Source organism: Lytechinus variegatus, chromosome 3 (genome assembly GCF_018143015.1).
Source record: "Lytechinus variegatus isolate NC3 chromosome 3, Lvar_3.0, whole genome shotgun sequence".
Classification (NCBI taxonomy): domain Eukaryota; kingdom Metazoa; phylum Echinodermata; class Echinoidea; order Temnopleuroida; family Toxopneustidae; genus Lytechinus; species Lytechinus variegatus.
The window spans coordinates 39461150-39485366 of NC_054742.1; the positions used below are offsets into that span (position 1 = coordinate 39461150).

General features: G+C 35.7%; 1 protein-coding gene across 3 annotated transcripts; it reads left to right on the plus strand.

The window, feature by feature from the left end:
• Positions 1-5253: 5253 nt before the first annotated feature.
• On the plus strand, positions 5254-22937 carry LOC121410985 (protein Wnt-7b-like). 3 transcript variants are annotated; one of them, XM_041603431.1, is made up of 4 exons: positions 5254-5959; positions 13596-13825; positions 15619-15887; positions 20834-22937. In XM_041603431.1, the coding sequence occupies exons 1-4, from the start codon at positions 5889-5891 to the stop codon at positions 21311-21313; spliced, it is 1050 nt and encodes a 349-aa protein (XP_041459365.1). In that variant the 5' UTR covers positions 5254-5888; the 3' UTR covers positions 21314-22937. The 3 variants fall into 3 exon arrangements, with proteins under 3 accessions (XP_041459365.1, XP_041459364.1, XP_041459363.1); XM_041603430.1 differs by having other exon boundaries at positions 5255-5959; positions 15607-15887; XM_041603429.1 differs by having other exon boundaries at positions 5256-5959; positions 13596-13843.
• The last annotated feature ends 1280 nt before the right edge of the window (positions 22938-24217 follow it).

The following is a 24217-nucleotide window of genomic DNA, read 5'->3' on the forward strand; positions in this document are numbered from 1 at the left end:
CCAAAGAAAATGAGATGATATGCTGGCATTTCTAATTTCCAGAATCAGTCTGGAGACGGATCGAATTTGCAGGTAGAAAATAAAGAGTTATGAATTTGAGAAACTGGTTAGGTCTGAGTTTGTTTCTTCAGCTAACGAAGCTCGTTACAATTGATTTGGAGAAATGATATGCACTTGAGTTTTTGTTCTCAAAATTTAGAAGTCATTGCATCCCGTAGGGTTTATTGTGTTACTGTGTGCCGTCTGGCCCCAAGCATCAACTCTTCACAAAGTAGTTCGACTGAGGGCTTGTTTAATTTTCTACATGTGTGGCGGCCAGGTCCCTGGAATGTATACCCCGGAGTTATTCAAGAAAACATCCTGATTGATTCCTTTCTCCTCATCTCTTTCCTTCTCTCTTCCCTCCTCAAATCTAGTCACTGTTCTCGAGATTCATATCATACTGCGGGCTCGCGGGAAATGAAGTAGGATCCTTTTGTTACAAGATGATGAAATACCTGTTAATTTTGAACATCTGATGTATTCTTTTATTCAAACATGTTTCAGATCCGAGAGATAAGTTATTTATAACTTTATGCCTACTTCCAAGGTAAATTCCAAGGTAAATTCCAAGAGATGTGAATTTTGAATAATATGTGCCCCGTCTCTTCCTCCTACACCCCCGGCCCCCACACCTCACACATTTTCTCCCCAAGTCAAAACGACAAAATATAGGCTATTTACGAGTCAGAATTATTCTATGATAAGTTTGGACAAATATCGAATGTATTGTAAGAACAATGATCCTGTTATTTATTAAAAATTTTCCTCCAGACTCTTGAAAAATATATCAGACCCATTTAATCTTTCTCTTGTGGAGTTTGAATTATATATGGAATATAAATTGGTATTTCCAATCACTTTGTTTTTACTCCTTTCGAGCATTAACACATTATTTTCAGGTGCAATATTTTCAGTGCTTCGCTTTCTACAGACATGTACCACAAACACCATTGAAAATGTGAAATTTACAGCTATTTTTTGAACGTCAAATCAATGTTAACCTAGTCATTTAGGACAAAATACTGTAGAGCGCCTAAAAATTATAATAAAGCCGGTCATCGGATATAATCAGGCAAGCTATACAGGGACTTCCTACATGGATACCCATTAACTATTAAGCACCTGGGTGGGGCGTGCCAAAGTTGGGATCGTTTGAATCCTTGCTAAACGATGCGAGGCCGATGTGGGATTCAAACATTCGACCTTCTTGTTACAAGGCGAAAATAGGAACTACTACAGCACGGCGCTTCAAAATCTTATTCATTGCATTTTTCCTTATTCATGCTGGTAACCAATACATTTAGTAAAGGGAACATTTATTTGGAAGTAAAGTAATTAAAGAAAACTAACGAGAAACATATTGATGAAATATTGATGAGAATACTAAAAAGAGAGAAAAAAAGATGAGAATTTTTCACTCCTGATATGGCATGTATTATAGTGCCAAAAAGTACAATCGAGAAAAAAAAAGAAATTTGTAGAAATATCAGAATGGTACTATTTCTGGGCATTTATTTCCATAAAAGTAACCATTAACTACCTTGTTCAAACCTTCTTGGACTGATGTTGAATATCTTATTAAGCAAAGTGAAATATTATTTTTAAAGAGGCTTCGTCTGGTAATTTCTGCAACCATGATTGCAGTTGTTTTTCCTCTTAGTTGGTGTCATCTGAGACACTAATAAAGTTAATTCCTTTAAAATGTCTTTGAAATCTTTTTGAAGGACGTAGTCGTATTTCACAACACGAGTCATATTTTACTAATTCCGATGAATTTATTTTCGTTTTGTGGCCTCATTCTCACCTTAAAAATCGAACAATGCTAAGTCTTGATTTCAAGCACGTGTGACAGGCAAAGTGAAAATATGTTTCATTATCATCAGCCGCCTCAAAGTGCAATAGGTGTCACGTGATAATAGGTAAGTTAATATGCAATGACAGATGACTTATTCGTCCAGGGGAAGAAAATATTTGGAAGAAGGTACTTTCAAAGAAGGGTTTCGCACCGATGCAAAATTATCAGTTTAGATGGCGATAAGAATCTTTTAAAAGGCAAGATTGAAAAACGTGTGGAGTATATAGTAGGAGACAATTTCATTATATTCAAGAGTGATAAAAATAATATACTAATCAAATTTTTTTTATTGAGTTACACAATCGTATTTATAATAATAATAATAATAATAATAATAAAGGTATATTTACCCAGGGTAGCCACTTCAGTTCCGAAAACTGTTCTCCAGCGGGCCCTGCTATTATAGTACACAATCGTATTTATAGTAATCGTAATTGTCGTTATCATTTGTCGTCAATAATGTCATAATCAATGTTAACCCTAAAATTAGTATCAACTTTAGCATTACTTTTGGGCAGGAATGTCACTCTTCAGACTAAAGTCTGACTTCAGAACGTTCAACAAATTTTCGGGAGCAAATGTTGGAAAGGTGTCATTGTAGATGATAGACAGATTTTTTTATCAATGTTTAGTCGCACCACATACAGTACATTATAATTAGTCCTCATGCAATGCTGTTTAATGGGTCGGGAATAAGCTTATGTTAGTTAAAGTAAGAGATTTCATCATTTTTTATTTTTTTTTTTTACTTTTTCTATCTATGAAAGCTTCGCAAAATTAAAGTCAGTCATAAACACCTACAATAAGTATCATTCAATATGTATATTGAAATGCTTATTTATTCATAATTGATTTTTTAAACTCGTACTCTTTAGGTCTATTAGAGAGCTATCAGTTTGTAAAAGAAACTACGTTGAACAGACATATTTATAGTTGTGTATTACAGTATTAGTTCTATTTTAGGAACCCAATCATCAGAAGACCTAAATTGCAAAGCATGGACGATTGTGACCCAATATAAACCAATGAAGTTGTTAAAATAACTTATTATCAATCCCCAAAATCTTGCCAAAGGGGTAACGCTCTGTCCCAGACGTTTAATTAGATACTACTTACAATTTCAATGTATATACTTAGTCTATAATCATTCACAATTTTGTCGTACAGTCAACTAATTACATTAATTTACACTGAAATACTTTTCACTTGAACAGGAATCCTCAAAAGGGTGAATTTATAGACGGAATTCGTAAATGCTTCCGATATCTTATTGTATTAACTTATATTGTACTCTTAGTCTGGTGTCTGTTCATTGACCTTATGTCATGTTAGTGAGAAACGGTGTTAGGATTGCAGAATCGAGTGGTGAAACCTTAACTAATGAATCCTTATATCTTCCTACTCTGATGTTATCATTATCACAGAGAATAGTCAATTTCAGATAATGTTGTGCTTTCTGTTGTCTGGGTACGAAATTTGTTCGTAAACAAAATTTCTGTGCGTTGTTGGCGAAGGACACTGGGTCGAACTTGACGAGATTCATCAATTTTGAAGATAACCTACATGGCCTTGCAATGAAATGGAAGCAGTTGTTATTGATTCTTTGACGACAAGTGGATTAGGTGATGACAATTCAGTTGAGTAAAATTGTATTCCATTATCTTTCTTCGAGACAATGACTTTAATAGAATACACTTGGATGTGTGCATGTTTGTCTTAACCGGTATCACTTTATTCTTTGTTGATGTACTTGCGAATAAACCAAGCTTTGTTTTTTCTTAGAATCTTTTTGAGTGGGTTGAGCAACTCTAGATGTGTGACTCATCCGATGTTGTTATTGACGAATTTGAACTTTTTGCCGTTAACCAACGGTTGCTAAACTAATAAAAGGCTAAATTGTCATTACACGTACATCTAACACATCTTTTTATGACTTGTAGTTATGGAACTGACAAAATTCTGAAATGAAAGCTTTCCCAAACAAACGTAGATTTGTTTAATTCTATTTTGCTTCTACATTTTCTTATTTATTTGGCCCTGTTTAGGAACCTGTGTGTACATGTTCTTCATGTATCTTAAATCAATTTTACGTATGTTATGTTTTTGACAAGTTGTGATATTTTAGGCGCGGATGATGCGGATCCAGTATTTTTCTGAAAGGGTGCACTGAAAAGGTCATCACTTCCAAATGAAGGCGTTTTTGGTTTTTCGCTTTTATCTTTCTCTTTTGGGGAGCTGCAATATACGTATGCAAAAAAATGTATTGAAAAAAAATATTAGATAGGTGAAAAGGAATGGGGAGATGAAGAGACATTCGTTGTTTTTTTTTGACAAATCAAATCTACACAAGCTAATTTTTAATTCGAATTAAAATTTTAAAAAATCAAACCCTTAGGTGTAGTGATGACAACCTTCCATTGAAAACTGAATCAAAACTTAATGTCATTTCCAAATTAAACTTACAAGTCTTGATCTCAATCTCGATGTTTGTTATGCTAGTTGTAAAAGAATTGATATTCTTGAATTTTTATTAAAAACACATGTATGTAACATGGTGCAATATTACTTAGTAATAGCCTATGTCTGTAGGATACGAATTAAACCGTCGGAAAACAATTTATAGAACTTAATGCTCTCCATTTTTTCCGTATTGTTTAATTCATACGAATGATTTATTTGTTTAATTAGTGAAGCACAAGGAGTGGAGTGATAAAGAGTAGCAAGTTGTATGTCGTCAGCCTAGATATACAGATCTTGAAGAGCGCTTGAGAGGGTATTAAAGTCGGCGTCTTTACAATACCACAAAGGCATATTAATTAATCAGACAATAGGAAAACAGGTGGCAAAAGAAACCCAATACAACAATATTTAAGCGGCATCCCTCTTGCTATTATCCTTCAGTCCTTTATGTTTCTCTGTTCCTTAGTCTCTGGTCTTTTAAGTAAATACGTCTGAGGCATGTAAGTGTAAAGTCGGCCCTTTGGCAACTGTAATGCAAAAAGGGTTTTCCACCGAAGATTTGGGAAAGAAGAACGAGACAAATAAAGTGAGAATGGAGGGAGAGAAACAGAGAGAGAATGGTAAGAGAGGGGTAGAGAGAGAGAGAGCGGGGAGAAAGAAGATACAATAATAATAATGATAATGATAAAGAATCTTTAAAATTACAAAGAAACAGAGAGATTTGATAGTGTTAAAAGAGACACATGGGCATAAGAAAGGAGAAAGAGAAATGTGTAGAGGTGGAAAGAGGAGTAATGATATATGATAGAAAGATGAATCAAGACAACATCAAGAAGAGTGTTGGCAAAAGGTGGAAGAGATGAGATTGTTTAGGTATCGGGGTCCAAGATTGTAGTACAAAGAATGTGCGATCTTCGGCGGGCGGTGATTGAGTTGACGATATGGAGCGAAGAGAAAAGAAGGAATTGAAACTGTGTACAGAGGGTATGAAGGTATGGGTTTCTAGACTTAATTTTTTTTCTTCTTTAATATTCTGTAAGTCGGTACGGCACGATCACGTGTGTATTTACTCAACGACAGATTTCTCAGTGTGCCGATCCTTCGGGCTAGGTAGCTCAGCTTGCTTCGCTCACCGGCTAGCGTGACGGATTCCCATTTACTAAGCAGACGACCCGAGACATTGATACTTCTCTACATCTCCCGCGCCTTTTCTTTTCATAGCCCTTCCTCCTCATACATCACGTCATTTTCTCCGACCGATATGAACATGTCCGTCCATCTTATGCAGGACTTAAGAGGTTCAGTCTTGCTCGGACTGGTTGTTACCATATGACGTCATAAACCTGATCTCTGAGGACAAACTTTGGACATTGTTTCTCTTTTTAACTTTTTTTTTCTGGGCGGTCGAGGATTTGGTGGATAAGAAGAACAAGAGGATTGCTGAGAAGTGTATACGTTTGTGTGAAATGGATCGTTGAAGAATCTGTGCCGAGGCTTGATTGCTATTTTATCAATTGGGCATTGCTGAGCCATGCGGCCTAACTTGGTGTGGTTATTCCATATCATACTGCTGGTTGAGTTCTCACACCAACCCAAGCTTTTGTAAGTACAAAATACTTGATAATACAAGAAAAACCCAAAACCCTAATCTACTGTTGATATGATTTCCTGTATGACTTTTTTTTTGCTTTCGAGAAATATCGAGACAGGCGAATTTGGTTTCAGCCAGAGATGGGCCACAAACATAATTAGATTTAAATACATCAATTTTTAAGTATATGATGTAGATCTTTTTTAAATACATGAATTTTTAACTATATGATTTAGATCGAATTATTCTACAAGTATGATTTTTAACGACAATCTACTAAGACGGTACGATGCATCTGTCGGAGATACAGGATAATGTTTTTTTCCGATTCGTAACGCCAATGAGCAAGTGGTATAAGATCACTAATGCCGAAATGGGTCTTCTTTAAAACATATTATTGGGCAGTCCTGTTTTGTGTAAATTCAAGAAAAGGAACAAGGATTAAAAGATGATAGAGTCAAATTGTAGTTCTTTGATATTGGTGCTGAACGTTTACATATTGTCTAGGAATTTTTGAGGTAGGATGCTGTTGTCAATAAGTCTCAGGGCGGCGGAACTGGGGGGGGGATCGGGGCTGGAGACCACCCCCCACACACACACACACACACACACACATTTTTTTTTGCAAAACCTTTACAAACCGCGATTATTTTTTGCATGATCACCCTCCACCCCACCACGACCTTAAAAACTGTTCCGCGACCATGTCACTGACTTATTAGAATTGAGTAACGTATGGATAGTTAAGGTCTATCTTTTTTTTCAGTATTCAGATAATGCTTTTTATTTATGACAACTCTGACTTATCTTCCATTACCCCCAATGAAAGGGTAGGATGGTTTCATGTACTAACGGGTTTGTATAATGTGTCGCAACAAAGAAAGACATCTTCTGAAAAGTAAAAAATTGATTCAGAATGCCGCTGTGTCTATCAAGTCATAACTCGGCGTCAAGGTTGTGCCAATGTTTGTGTGGTTGATTCAATACCCCCGAGAGGAAATACGTGGTTGAGTCCCTGCCCCTCCCGGGACACTCCCAAAACTGAACTGGATTCCCCTATTTTATCAAGAGCAAGGGTACTTAGACATGTTAGACATACCCTGAAGCTTGGAGCTGACGCTGCATGGCGCGTTATGGTCAGTCCTAACATGTAGCCCGAATGTCTTCATCGGAGGAAGGCGTTCCCGCGGGTAGCTGGCGGAACTGTGATATTTCCCGGTTAATAAACCTTGGGGGATATTCTCACCCACCTCAATTGCCAAGTTCATAGTGCGTTAACCCCCGACCATCCAACACTTAACTCCTTAAACACATTTAGTAAATCGATGACTATATACTTTAAGGCATCATGTGAAGGAAGGTAGTTTCCTCCTTTCTATCAAAAGCACTGTTTAAGAGTTGAACGATTCTACTAATTTCATGAGATACCGGGAGATCATAGTTTCTTTTCTAGACAATGTAATACACGAATAAGTCCTTTCCAATACTGAAGCAACAAGAAATCTTTGTCTCTGAATCGTTAGAATTTGATGAATGGTGTGTGTATTTTCATATGTCCTTTGCTTTGTCAGTTAAACACAACATATCAGCGCTCTAATGAGCCGGTACAGCACGACACAGAACTCTGAAGATGAATTACCGCATTGGACTAACCTCATCTCTGAAACTCTTTTATGCCTCCTTTTGCTAAAATATTGTCACAGTATAAAGAAATGAACGATTTAATTCACACCATGATGATAATATTGTGAGATTCATGGATATTAAACATGTTTAATTTTGTGTGTGACATAAAAACAAACGAAAAAAAGCAGCGCCGATATAAGATACATCATAAAAGAAAGACTGGGAGCAAGATTTTACTTTTTACTTTTAAACCAAACAGGTTGTTTTTGGCTTGTAGGTATGTTAATTGTATGTTCCTCTCCTATTTGATTCTATTTATAGCACTTTGTTGCTTTGTTCATGGAGCTACTCCCTTCATACAAGCCATTGTTTGAAACCTTAGAATGAAAATCCATTGGCGCCAAGTAATGATTTATATTAAACTACTGAGGTATTATGTTCGGAACTAAATAATCTTACCTTCATGGAAGAATATTTGTGCGGTATTGGCAGATTGTGGGGATTGTGGTATCATCTTTGTGAACATTATGATACGTGAACAATTTGAAAAATACGCATAGCACCATCACTTTTAGAAATGATAATAATAATTTGTAAAGAGTGCAACGTGGAAACGCGCTTCCCCAAACATTTTTTTCTGCATGATGATATTGAAGCATATGTCATGTATGTGATTATCGTTTAATCAAGATTATTTTAAGATTGAAGGCAAAGCACACTTCTGCGTCCCATATCATAATATTGCCATTTAATATTACTTTTATGACTCGATTTTGAACTCGCAAAACCGCAAGTACAACATCAACCCGAATGGGGGTCGATAACAAAGCCGTATAAACCTCTTTCATCTGACCCTGTCGGATTCACTCGTATAGTGTACCCTCGAATGGAAACTAATCATGTTGATGAACATGGATGTTTATGTTGTTGGAATCAATGTTGACTCACTGGTATTTCATTCCATTTCACAGACCTATGCCATATAACCGCGTATATAAACATTGAACACACACACAACGAACACACGCACGCACGCACCCTCACCCTCTATGGCATTCCCACGAGAATTCTACTTGCACAATATCTGCTGGTCAATCTTTAACCCGTAACCAGCGATTCGTGTAATTTGTGATGACGGCATCGATAAAAAAATTGGTTAAGAAAATAGAGGTTCATCCCGAAGTCGTTATAATCCAACAAGTGTCAGGTCGAATCTTTATCTGAGGTCTTTATATTAAGAAAAACGGAAACTTTTTCAAACAAAAAGTGGAAGGAATCTATCAAAGGTTGACCTAATGATCATCTCCATTCGGAATCCATGTTCGTCATGCCGAGTCATGGGTGATGGCTCTACTTATCTTTCATTTCTGCAATAAAAAGATAACTGTATAGACCTATTAACACCATACCTAGGATTCTTAACTTTACCTATCTGGTAATAAGACATATTAAAGAGGAACATGTGGGGGAAAATCACATGTGAATTGCTACTCTCGTCACAATGTCATCAAGAAGTGGGACATCGAGGAATTAAATTGGAATTCAAATCATATGCGGGTTTTATGATTTCCATACTCCAAACTTATAAAAAGATATTATAAACAAGTCTATGTTTTTAAAGTCTTTACCATAGGCAGAGCATAAAAAGAACCCTATTGATTCCGAATTCATCATTTTTTTTATCCTCTGATTAAACAACACAAGATATTATATACCTCCTTTTATGCATTTTGAGGTACTGCGTGTGAATACGATCGTAATCGCAAGCGACTGATGTTGACGAAATTAAGACGATTCTCGTGCATCTTTGCCTGATCATAATCCAGCACGTTCTGCATGATGTCAATTTGACTTTCATGGGACTAGTTTGAGAAGGGGTAATCGTTGAACGTTTCCATATTTTGTACACGGTCCGAAAAGTAGTATAGCATGGCGGTCGGTATTTCAACGAGCCGATTTGAAGACCTCGTTCATTTACACGATGAAAGACGTGGCAAAAAGCGATACCTTCTCTGGCTCTTTCACTCAACCATATTCCATATACCACCCCTCTCCAGAGTTTCATTCTCTTTCTTTGCTTATTTTTACGTCGTATCTATCATTGCCTTCCTCTTCTCCCACCCACACTTTCCACCAAACCTTTTCATCACTTTCTACTTGGAAAGGTTATCCTCACTTTCTATTTAAGAAACTTCGAGAAGAAGATCATAATTTTACTCAAAAACACAGCTTTGGAAATTCAGCTACATAGGGGAAGGCGGGGTAAGTTGTGACAGTTTTTGCTTTTTGCATGTTAGAATTGATATGATTAATAATCTTGTCGAAATAAGTACCTTGCCTTGAAATTTAACTCTTCTGAAATATTTTCCACCTTTATATAACTTTCTATCCCCACACTGAAAGTCATCGTGACCTTTGAAAAAAACGATGTCAAATGGCTCAACTTGCCCCATATATGGGGTAAGTTTGATCCACCTTCTGGGGTAAGTTGAGCCACAAAAACTTATGTACAAAATGTATGAAGGGAGAACCAGCATGTCAATTTTTTGTTTAAAGTCTTTTCATTTGCTAATTCTCTATAAATACTAACATCCTTTAAAAGGAAAAGAGCAGCCATGTAAATTTACTCCTTTCAGCCAGCATTTCAATCGATTTTTATGGTTTGTTTGTTTTTTAAGATACATTACCATAGGAATTACCATGGCTCAACTTGCCCCATGCTGTTTGGCTCAACTTACCCCAGTCCGAACTCAGTGCGATAATTTTGTATCCACACATTTATTATGCATCCATCATATAAAAGACTATGACAAGAATGAAGATCCATACCTGGACTAATAATGTTGTTATCATGTCTTTATTATATTTAAAGACGTGTGTGTTTATAAAGCACTTATCTATTTTACACTCTTTTTTACTTTTTTGGATGAAATTCATATTTTTCCCTCTAAAAAACTACTTTTTGTTTCAAAGTTGAAAACAATATGGTGGGGTTAGGGGTTATGCTATGGGTCATCAATACATGACACCACCACAATGTCTGACTCATTCATTATTGGCCTGGGGCTGGTGGCTCAACTTGCCCCTATGCTCAACTTACCCTGCCTTCCCCTACTTGTATTAGATTAAAAGCAATTTCGGTATGTGGGCTTATATTTATACATACAAATATTTAAATTATGCTAATTGGCTCTGGTGTTTAACAAGGAGTGATCCCTGCTTTGATCTCAATACATTTTTTTTAAAAGCTGTCAATCGCCTTTGATATATAGATTTTAAAATATGCGGGTTCAAAACCTGTTATACAAAACAAATTTTTCGTGATTTTTTTTAATTACATTTTGAGGATGCCCTTCACACCGTTGATTCAAAATGCTTGGCAGTATTTCAAACATTAATCATAATATATAAAATATACATTATACTCCGTTAAGTATTATAGCCACATGATAATTCAGTAATGGAATTGGTATCATGTGGTGAGCATTGAGTCCATGTAAGTCAGACTTTAACATGATGTAAAACACATTTTTATGGATATATTGAATAAAAAAGGGGTAGAAATATGTAGTTCGCCAGATTGAAGCGTAACATGATAGTCACGTGTGAGTTATGTTGAACGTGATGCCTACTCCTGTCGAATGTCTCTTTTGATATCAGACCTAGTGATGATATTTCAACAACTATGTCCGTTAACCATCATCTGGTAGTGATGCTGATGGGGTGAGATACAAAGTTGGTTACCATGGTGATAAAGATTGAAACTATGAAAGGCGAGAGATAATTTCAATTTGATAACTGTTGGTACTATAGAGGATGTGACAATATTTAAAGTTATTAGGATTTCGTAAGAGCAATTGAGAGCAAACACCCTCATTTCGCTATCATTATTTCAATGTTTGTGGTTTTGTTCATTAATTATTTTTCTTCGTTGGCAGCTGATCATTTTTTTAATGGAAATATTAGAGTATAAATTATTATCTGTGCGTCTGAAGATTAACGATGCTGTCATTATATGTATTTTTGTACCCGTTTGTTCTTTTTCAAGTTAGTACATAATATTCAAGGCTCCCGCACAATTTACTACTAGCCTGTGGTCCCAGTTTGATAGATATGGCGTTCTTTTGTTACGTCTTAATAATAAAAGAAGGATATATCTTATTTGAGTTCCATAATAACCAGAAAATATTGTTACTCTGTTACTTTTACAAATTACACGTCTTAAGATCGAATAAATTGCCAAGTTGACGTTGAGTTGTATCCCGATATCAGTACGACTGTCCGATCGTCATTACTATTCATTTGATTCTCCTTAAAAAATAATGAATAAATTAACAATACACTTTCCAATTAAGATCATCAGACACTCGCACAATACATATTTTAATCCTTATATCAAGCTCTTGTTTCAAAAATAATGTCAGTTAGGCCTATATTCATGATATTCACAAATTGTGCGATGGCCTGTAAGTTTTGTCATTGCCATACCGTTTCATTATTTTTCTGGATTTCCTTCCTTATCGTCTGTGTGCATGATGTGAGTGCGTTATTATGTGTGGGTTGCAAAAGTGAGAGTAGGTAAAGGTATCCCAATATGTATGCATGGGTATGAGTTTTAAAGTGTCTGTGTGTAGTGAGTATGGGGATGCTGGGGGTCTGTGTTTATTAATTTGAGCACATCAATGTACTTTTGTTCAGTTTAATTCATTATAAGTTGAATTAAATACCAGTCAATCGGAGAAATTAGTGTCTATTACCTATTTACAATCATACATGGACTGCACGATGGTAAGACTAGTTTCATGACATGTTACTGGCTCCAACGATTAAAGTAATTAAGGATTTATGAACCATTTATTCAAATAATTCAACCATAAAATGCCAGTTAAGAGTCTATCAATGATAAGAAAATTTGCGAGACCTGAATGAGAATAATAATTGATTCGATAATAAAACGTGTCAAGGCGATGCAATTAATCATATCGAGATGCCTTGTTTGATGAAGCCAAAAGTAAACATTGTAATGATTTTATGATGACACCTTGTTCTGGTGATGGAAATTACAGTCTGAAGTTCTGAATAAGGCTCGAAGTTCACCTTTATTACCAGAGTCCTTGTAATGTCCATAATTTCAATCAATTTTAATATTCCACAATACCCCCAATGCTCGATAGTTGTTCGTTTTATGTTGTATTTGTTTATTCGTTGTTGTTCGATGCCTAATAATATAAATTTTCGTGAAAAGAACAAAAAATGAACTAAAGGCATATCAAGGTAAAATCTGCTTCTTTGCATGTAAACAAAATTAATTTCCTTCAAGTTGGACAATAAAACAACTAGGCCTACATATTTATGATTTGCCTTCAGGTTTCCCAAGTGGGAAAACTACACACAATTCCTTCTTACAAACAATGATTAATAACGTGTTATCAACATTCCTATCATTTTATCAACTTTATTTTAGCTACCTATGCATAAGAGAACCAGAAATTTGAACAATATACAGACAATAGTAGAAATGTAGATATACATAAGATTGATGAAAGTATATTGGATACGAATGAAAACCAATGGTAGGACATAAACAAAAAGCAAGAAGTCATATACTCCGGCAGAAAATCAATGTAAGAAATATATTGGAGGACAGAGTAGAGAGGGGAATGGTCAAAAATAAATTGGAGAATGAAAAAAATTTCGTGGAACAAAAAATTGCAAAAAAAATCCAACACGGCTAAAGATAAAGTTCAATGGAGAGGCGTTGAAATCAGGAGAAGATACTCAGAGAAGATAGATATGCTTAAGAATTTAGCACAGTTATCAAAGTACAATGATGTAGAGTTAGAATTTTACTTCAATACAAGTAATACTTCTGGCCGTACATGCACTTATCTACTCCACTTGACACGTTATTAACATGATTAATGTTACTGATTGAACCTCGATAGCTATATAGGCTACGAATTCAGCCCATTCTTTTCTACATTCTTAATAATATTTTCACTGTTTCGATGATAATCACAGGGCCCTTTCGTCGGTGGTAGCACTCGGAGCCAACGTAATCTGCAATCGCATCCCCGGTTTGGCTCCACGGCAGCGGGCCATCTGCCAGAGGAGGCCAGATGCCATAGTGGCCATTGGAGAAGGAGCACAGAAGGCCGTGCAAGAGTGTCGATTCCAGTTCCGCAACGGAAGGTGGAACTGTACCCTGCCAAAGTATGAAGAGACCATCTTTGCACAAGATATGCCTGCTGGTAAGGCAACACGACGAGGTGCGATGATTTGATAATTGTTACATGATCCGTTTCCACGATCAGAAAGATTTTTAATATATCAGTTGAAGTGCATCAAATTTATTGGCTTTTAACGTTCCGAAGGGGTAATATTGATAATCGTAATGGTATTTGGGGCTTGTCTCTGTGGCCAGCTTACATCAGATTATCTGTGCGCTTCCTGTGACGTTGGACCCTAGCTTTAGCCTTTGCACATGCTCATAAATATGTATGCATGTATTTGATGAATGAAATAATGGGGTGGTTGGGATTCAAACCTACGATCTTCTCTTTGAAAGGTGAGAGTCAGAACCACTAGACCACGACGCTCCCATGAATTCAGTGCCATATTTATTTGTAATTTCACTTGATCTTTTGAAGTCTTTCTGATCACGTAAGCATTGTATTAGCTTTTTTAATATTTAAAGTGAAACAAAAATAATTCGTTGACAAATTCATACTGGTTATAGCTACTGAACTTGATATTCTTGTTGATAACAGGCATATGTAACAATAATTATTGTTTTATTCCCCAAGATAAAGAAGATTGCCAAAATATTTGGTCTACAACTTTAACGAGACCAACCTCCACCGTTTGACATTCAAGTAGATTTTTAGTATTATAGTGTCTAAATTCACGGGCGGCGCGAGGGTATATGATAGGAAAAGGACGATGACATATCTTATCGCTGGCTCTCTTTTTATTTTTTTTCCTTTTCAGAGATCCTCTCCTTTTTATATCGATCTTTATTTCTTTATGAATTGAAAAATCAAAGAAGGCGGTAGTCCTCCCCCCCCCCCCCCTCACACGAGTTGCCGCCTCTGTCTATTTCTCTTTGAGTGTAGAGGTCGCATAAACCGTGGAATTGTAACAGATCAAGACAAATATAGTTCGATATTCTGAACGACAATATCATTTGACACACTAGCGTACAGATGGGGATGCTTTGGGCCGCCCCCCCCCCAAAAAAAAAGTTTCATAACCAATAAAAATGGGAATCAGAAACAAAAAAGTGAAAATACTATTATCTGAATATTATATTAAAATCTAGAATTTTATTTTTTTTTTACATTATTTTAACCTTTTTTCACCTTTTCATTTTTTTTTTGCTTTTGCCCATCCACTACCTCTTTATGCTAACATTGCTCTTTTCCGGATATTTGTCCCCCACCTTTCAATTTAGCCAGACTTCTAAAGAAAATATATTTTCATAAAATATATTCCAAATGTGTTAAAGATTATTAACCTTTTTAATCCATATATCAACATTTTTATTATCATTCCTCTTGACAGTAATTGTTTCCTCCTAGACTTTTACTCATCCGTACTTCTTCGAAACCTTCAGTTCATGGAAATGTCGTCTTCCCTGGTTTGTGGCGACTCGTCTCTTTTTTCAACGATGATAATGAATGCCCTGTCAAAATATTTCTCCGATTACATGTATACAGAATCATTTTGTTTTGATTCGTGCCATTTTTTGGTGGTTAGTTCTTGTTGTTATCTTATTTCTTCATGAAGAATTATATCACCGTTTGATAGTATTTTCAAAGAGCCCCCCCCCCCTTCCACTCTCGCTTTTTTCCTTTCTTTCTGTCTTTCTCTTTATGTTGTTATTCATGTATTTATATTTCTATTGTATACGTATTATCTTTTCAGATTTCGATTTCTGATTAGCACTATAAAAATTTCCTCACTTTTCATTTTTTTATGTTTCGATTCGAACTCGTGTTTGACCGTTTCTTGCTGTATTTTTCGTTTACTGATTCCCGGGCAGGTAATCGCGAGGCGGCCTTCCGTAAAGCCATCACCTCAGCCGGCATCACACACGCAATTACCGAGGCATGTATGCAAGGAAATCTCACCAACTGCAGCTGTGATCGAAGCAAGGAGACCGGGGTCACCGACGAGGGTTGGCGATGGGGAGGCTGTAGTGCTGACGTCGAGTACGGTCTCAGGTTTTCAAGGCTTTTCGTCGACTCGGGAGAAGTGGCAAACAATGCCAAGACGCTCATGAACCTTCACAATAATGAAGTTGGCAGAAAGGTATTTATGATTCTTCTTCTTCTCCTTCTTACTTTTTTCTTCTTTTTCTTTTTCTACTACTTCTCCTTCTTTTTATTCTCCTCCTCATTCTCATTCTTCCTCTTTCTTTTCTTCTTCTTCTTCTTCTTCTTCTTCGTCTTCTTCTTATGCTTCTTCTTCTTCTACTACTACTACTACTACTACTACTATACTACTACTACTTCTTCTTCTTCTTCTCCTTCTTCTTATGTTTCTTCTTCTATATACTTCTTCTTCTTCTCCTTCTCCTTCTTCTTCTTCTGCTACTACTAATTATTTTTCTTCTTCTTCTCCTTCTTCTTATGTTTCTTTTACACTTCTTCTTTTTCTACTACTACTTCTTCATCCTCTTCTTTTTTTCTATTCTTTTCTTCTCTTCCTCCTCCTCCTAATCCTCCTCTTCATTCTTCTTCATCTCTTCTTCTTCTTTTCTTCTCTTCCTCCTCCTCCTAATCCTCCTCTTCATTCTTCTTCATCTCCTCCTCCTCATTCTTCTTCTACTACTTCTTCATCTTCTTCTTTTATCTTCTTTTTCTTTTCTGCCTCCTCCTCCTCCTTCTTCTTCTTTTTCTTCTCCTCCTTCTCTTTATTCTCCTTCTTCTACTACTACTTCTTTTTCTCCTTCTTCTTCTTATGTTTTCTTCTTCTTCTACTACTACTACTACTACTTCTTCTTCTTCTTCTTATGTTACTTCTACTTCTTCTTCTTTTTCTTCTTCTTCTTCTTTTTCTTCTTCTTTTTCTTCTTCTTTTTCTTCTTATGTTTCTTCTACTTCTTCTTCTCCTTCTTCGTCTTCTTCTCACTCTCCTCCTTCTTCTCCTTTTAGTTCTTCATCTCCTTCTCTTTCTTCTCCTTAACTTCTTATCCTTGGCTTACTTATATGGCTAATGACGTTACGTAACATAATTTCACTTAAATAATTTTCAAGGAAAAGTTTCTATTTAAAATAGAATTTTAAATATTGCCTTGCTCTTAGATTGATTGCTTGATTGTGTGACCTATCTTAAAACTTATGTTGCCACAGATGAAAGAAGGGTGATGGTTAAGGGTATTTATAACAGAGAATATTTCAGATGCATTCTCATTAATTTAGAAATCATTTGCTTTCATTGATCGAAATTCATATAATAATTTCATCCTGATTTGACTTGAAGTAATGTTAGTACAAACATGCCTAATCAATTAAAGTTTTTAATTTTATAAACATAGAGCAAACAATACATGATTGGATTTTTGTTTATAAATATCTTTAAAATTTAATTTAAAATTTCATATAGATTAATTATTGCAGTTGGATAGTCGCACATACTTATTGTTAGACTGAAAAGAATTCAAACAAAATATCAATTTGATGAAATCTGAGCCCCAAATAATAAGTTTGACGACTAGCTTATAAGTAGATTGCTTTGTGAAGTATTTGAAATGCGAAAATAATTGATGTAAAATGAAAAGAGGGAGCGGCAAAATTGGAGACAAACATTTGCCTCCCCTGATCATTTTGCAATGACTGCAAAAAATTGTTCATGTTTCCCGCAATTACAACAAACACAATATGATGTGGAAATATGATACACCGAGCTTTCCGAAATGCATCAATGAGTTTTGAGCTAGTGGAGGATTAACAAAGCAAACATTTAATTGTTTCCTTTGGGGCGAATTAGAGATCTAGATATTAATGTGACTCAGAGGGCAAAGCGAGTTCTATCTAGGTTATGATGTTATGTTTTTTATTTTACAGTTCTGACATGTAATGAAAAATATATGGCGCCGATGCTTTGTTACATAAAATTATTTGAATGGCAGTTATCAGTATCGACAAACAAAAAAGAAACTTGTTAATATCAAGAAGTAACTTAAATGTTTTTATGACATATATATGGCGCGAGGTTATTGTTGCTCCCGTTATTAAGACCAAGTGGGGCACATCACCACCCTGAAACCGAAAGGATGGTACTCATTTTGGAAAAAAAAAACAAGTAAATAGGTTGTCCGTCGTACAAGTATTAGAATGATGACTAGATATGAGTCCTTGTAAACAGTATCGAATGTTCCAGCTAACTTCCAAACCAAATTCCTATCCGGAACAATGCCACGAAAGGTAAATGAAAGAAATGCGCTTAAAGGTCCCTTGTATTCGTCAAATTATCTTTTGCATTGTTTGCCAATTACTCCTGGCGAACGCGTTCAAAGGAGCAGTGCAACAACAAGATTTTCTTTGAAAGCACAACACAATGATTACTTGCTCGGCTGATAGTAGGGCTTCTTCGACCACCAACGGTAATAGTTTCCTTTGCAAGAATAAGGAAAAATGTTAAACCATCTTTATTTCAGGGATGGGAAGCAGAAAGGAGATAAAAGAGGGAGTTTTAAAAAATGAGGAAAATGGGGCATGGGAACAGAAATGCATAGATAAAATGAAAGGGGGAACACATAAGAGACATACCAAGACAGATTCTGAGTCAGTCTTTGTGTCTTTGAACCAAAGGCCTGGTTCATCTTGCCGAGACGCTATCCAATTAAAGGAAACCTAAAATATGACATGTAGACGTGAGAGATAAAACCCAAAGCAACAAAGAAACTAACGCAATTGCTACTTTCATTGATACACAAATCTGTTTGTGTCTAAATTAATTCCCTTTCCGCGCTGTATCCCTTGGAAATCATTTTGCAAATTGTAATAGGAAACAAACAGTATGCAGGAGGAAGATGGGACGTGACAGTTTTGATGAATTAACTTTTTAATGAATTAACGTAATGATATGATATTTTCATGATTTGATAACATTGGGTGATAAATGCATATTGCAAATAAATGACAAAAGTAGCATTATTTGATTTTAATTGCAAGCAAGCTTAGTTTTTGTCTCACCTGCGAAGCAAAGTGAGACTATAGGCGCCGCTTTTCCGACGGCGGCGGCGGCGGCGTCAACATCAAATCTTAACCTGAGGTTAAGTTTTTGAAATGACATCATAACTTAGAAAGTATATGAACCTAGTTCATGAAACTTGGCCATAAGGTTAATCAAGTATTACTAAACATCCTATTAGAGTTTCATGTCACATGACCAAGGTCAAAGGTCATTTAGGGTCAATGAACTTAGACCATGTTGGAGGAATCAACATCAAAATCTTAACCTGAGGTTAAGTTTTTGAAATGTCATCATAACTTAGAAAATATATAGACCTAGTTCATGAAACTTGGACATAAGATTAATCAAGTATCACTGAACATCCTGCATGAGTTTCACGTCACATGACCAAGGTCAAAGGTCATTTAGGGTCAATGAACTTTGGCCGAATTGGGGGTATCTGTTGAATTCCCAGCATAACTTTGAATATTTATAGATCTGATTCATGAAACTTGGACATAATAGTAATCAAGCATCACTAAACATTTTGTGCAAGTTTCAGGTCTCATGATTAAGCTCAAAGGTCATTTAGGGTCAATGAACTTTGGCCGAATCGGGGGTATCTGTTGAATTACCATCATAACTTTGAAAGTTTATTGGTCTAGTTCGTTAAACTTGGACATTAGAGTAATCAAGTATCACTGAACATCCTGTGCGCATTTCAGGTCACATGACCAAGGTCAAAGGTCAATGAACTTTGGCCGAATTGGGTGTATCTGTTGAATTACCATCATAACTTTAAAATTTTATGGATCTGATTCATGAAACTTGTACATAAGAGTAATCAAGTATCACTGAACATCCTGTGCGAGTTTCAGGTCACATGATCAAGGTCAAAGGTCATGTAAGGTCAATGAACTTTGGCCATGTTGGGGTTTTGTGTTGAATAACCATCATATCTCTGTAAGTTTATTGGTCTAGTTCATAAAAAGTGGACATAAGAGTAACCATGTATCACTGAACATCTTGTGCGAGTTAGAGTAGTTATCAAAGTCAGCACTGCTGCTATATTGAACCGCGTGATGCAGGTGAGACGGCCAGAGGCATTCCACTTGTTATATATTATGGTCACTTATTGATATCATTCGCATAGACGTTAAACTAGTCTATTTCAAGTTCAATATTGCTGGGGGATCGGCATGAACCAGACTGTGTGTGCAGGGGTGCGTGAGAGCAAAAAGAATACCACGAGGATTATTGATAGACAAAAGGCCAGCTGAATTTGTTCTTACACTTTCATTACTACTCATTACTACTAGTCTACTTCCATTTCTACGTAATATTTCTCCGTCTCCTTCTAAAGCTATGTATATACTTTTACTTCTACTTCTATTTTTTCATCTACTTTTATACATCTACTTCTATACATCTATGTCTACTTCTACATCTCCTTCTACATCTACTTCTACATCTTCACCTACATCTACGTCCACTTCTACTTCTAATTCCACTTCTAAGGCCTACTGAATTTCTCCTAACACTTTCATTACTACGCTTTACTACTAGTCTACTTATATTTCTACCCAATTCTCCTTCTCCTTCTAATTCTACTTCTAATTTTACTTCTTCATCTGCATCTACTTCTTCTTCTTTCTACATCTACTTTTACTTCTACTTCTACGTCTACTTCTGATTCTACATCTAAATCTTCGGCTATCTCTACGTCTACATCTATACATCTACCTCTACATCTTCATCTACATCTAATTCGACTCCTACTTCTAATTCCACTTCTACGTCTGTTTCTACTCATATGACTACTTCTACTTTTACTTCTACTTCTACGTCTTCATCTACGTCTACGCTATACGTCTTCTATTTACGCGTACGTTTATATCTACTTATTCGTCTACGATTACGTTTGCGTCTAAATCTATACTGCGTCTATGTCTCCGTTTAGTTCCAGTTCCATTTTTTCTTCTGCTTCTACTTCCTTTTTTTTATTAGTTTTTATTCTAATTTTTATTCAACCCTCGATACTAAAACCATATATTTCTATTGTTGTTTTCTTAATTCAGGTAGTAGAGGATCACGTAGGAATGGAATGCAAATGCCACGGTGTTTCAGGGTCGTGTACAACCAAGACGTGCTGGACAATGCTTCCCAATTTCCGATCAGTGGGAGATATTCTGAAAGAGAAATACGAAAGAACTCTCCAGGTGGAGCCCGTAAAAGCTAAACGAACAAGGAGACCGACGTTTCTCAAAGTCAAAGACTCCGAGAATTACAGAAAACCACGCTTGTCTCATTTAGTATTTTTGCACCGGTCGCCGAACTATTGTGAGTTCGACGAGAACAATGGTTCGATGGGAACGGTGGGACGGAGGTGCAACCGGACTTCGACATCGACAGACAGTTGTGATCTCATGTGTTGCGGTAGAGGCTACAACACACATCAGTACACCAAAACATGGCAGTGCAACTGTAAATTTTATTGGTGCTGCTACGTCAGATGCAATCAATGTAGCGAACAGACTGAAGAATACACGTGTAAATGACACGGACTTTGTGTAAGGACAATCACCATAAACAGCAATAGGATGCCCAGGATGGGTTTATATTGATTGTGAATTAATACAATCTGAAAATGTTAATGGTTTAATGTGACGAAAAAGTTATGCAGGGCATTTGAATGTCGACGATCAAATCGACGACTGAAGTTAAAGGACTGAGTGATGACTTGTTTTCAAATCAGAAAACTCCTAAAAGGAGAAGAAAAAAGGCCATGTCGAAAGTTTTAACAAAATAGACACATTTGTCTGCATAATCATGCTATTTTCTCTATCCTCTTAGCGTGGCGGGACTTGATACTTGTCGTGCTTATTCGTTCTTTGCCTGTAAACTCTAACACGTTTAGTACCAACGGTTTGCAAAGATCAAACAATATTGCGTCATAATATCCTCACTATATATCTTGTGTAATCAAATGCGTGCATACTGAGTGGGATGGTGCCAAGTAGATATTACTTGTCTCTCTGACCTCCCATCGAACCAACCATTTAGATCACAGTCATCTCTACCATTCTATCAAATCCAACTTCCGTTTACTTTTGTTTCGTTTGTACAATTACATATACTAGTATCATCTCCAAATCACTTTGTCATCGAAGATATTGCTTCAATTTGGGGGTAATTATAATGATAGCAAGTGATGTGATAATTTCCTATCCAATAGGTGCGATAAATTCAGCCTGAGAACAATCACAAATTCTTAATTTCGATAGCATCATTTTTTTATGATCGTTAATAGTATATCTATTTTGTTTATTTATAGTAAAATAAACTTATAATGCCTCTCGCACGGAGAAGTGCCCAACATTATAGTTGACATCTTGGAGATGCCAGTTGCCTGACATTTTAGCGGATATTTTTGTTAGGCCTATTATCAGAAACAATTTGTATTTTGCAAATTTTACGTTTTTGACTATGTAAGACATGATAAAGCATAATCGATTTGATGACATTTCAACTTGAAATAAAACGCCTCTTCTAATATGATGTCACAATGTTTTAAACTTTGCAAGCTTGCAGAATATGTATCTAAAACGAAACTACACTAACAGAGTTAACTCGGACACAATCTCTTTCACAACAAATTTCAAATTTGTTTAAAAAAAATAAAACCTATAGTCAATGAATTCATATTGGTTGTGATTTTTTATATCAGTACTTGAAATTGTTTTATTATGGATACAGCGCTCTCTTTTTTGTGACTATTGTGACCTTTTCCTTCCCCGAAATTCTTTCATTTTCCATCCCATAAGTGTTTTCTTTTCTTTTTTTATTCAAATTTTTCAGAAATAAAAAGGTCTAGACTGTCTAGATATCGTAATCGAAATTCGGAAATGGTAATCTCAAATATGAATTATCATAGCCGTGAAAAGAATGTTATATAAAAGCGCTCCTTTGCATAGTGATTTAAATGCATTCAAACTATTGATAGGATTAATATCTCGGTGTTAGGCTTTTAATAATTTCATATTTCAGTAGGCTGCATGAGTTCCAGTAAAAAAAAATAATGAATACCCCCTTCTCCGTGTATGTTACAAGTCACTGTTCAAGGAATTTACTATAGTTTTCATAAGACATGCATTATAATCACAATACCTGATATAGATAGGCTACCTTCTAAAAACAAGAGCAAGAATTTAGTATTTAATCTAAGTCTAGAAGGACATAAAAAATCATGTTTATATGCTCGTTATTAGCATTATTTGCAAATAATATGTAAACCAGTTAAAATTCCAGAGCAGATTACTTAACCCTTTGCCCGATTTATTTCACCAAAATCGTCTACATTATGTCTTTTCGTCTATTCCTCAAAAGGTTCTCCAACTTATTTAGGACAAAACCTTGGTTTTAGATTAAATTTTGTAGTTGTAGGGTAAGCATGTCTGAGATTCGGGAAACTTCTTTCATTTCTTTCCCCACTCCATCTCATCACAGCTCCCCAAAATCTCATGACCAGTTTTAATATTGACAGTTATTTTTATCCGCAATGTACACATCACACCGCATATTTGTGCAACGTATTATCTTTCTTTCCTGACTTAGTCTTCCAAAGTCTTTTCCTTTATCCTCTGATCTTATACCCCAACCATCCGTATTTTCCCCGTTTGGCTTTATCATTTATCGCACGAACATAATGAGTGTATAATGACATCCCACTTCATAAGAATATACACCTCTTATCGGGCAAATGGGTTGATTTATTTCTCTTTCTGAAAGGCAATGCACAAATAGCTCCCAGTTAAATCCGTCATAATCCTGTCCGACATCAAATTCAATCCATACACCTCCCAATCATGTATCGTCGCCTTCTCTTTTATTCGGTTTACTGTTAAAGCGATTTAAAGTTTATGAAGAAGGAACGCTGACAGGTTGCCGTCAATTTAAGAATTCATTGTGATGAGAGGGTCGTTTCACATTCATGACACCTGTCAAATTAAACAATGAGTTTATACTAGACATATCCGCTTAAATGTTCAAGTGGAAAAGTGTCGCAAATCCTTGATTTTATTACCATTTTGTAATACTTCTTTCTTAATCTCACAATGTTTCAGTGTTCAGAATAACTATCTGGTCTCACCTCGTTGTATGAATTCATTATTTGAGCTGTATTCGGTCTAGACTTTTACGATAAGAACGTTCGTTAAAGGATAACCAAATATTATTCTAAAAAGAGTTATAAGTATATGGCAATGATGCATTTGATCCATCTGCCTTTGAACTGGTCAAGAAATCATAGATTTGCTTTATCAACATTTTATTTTAAAAAGCGTCATTTTGTAAGTTTTGATTGAAATTTCCGCAATATTTTCAACACAGAATGTTTTAAATAAAAACAAAATAGACATAATCATACAGTGTATAAGACTGGATCAAGAGCTGAGATTTTTCAT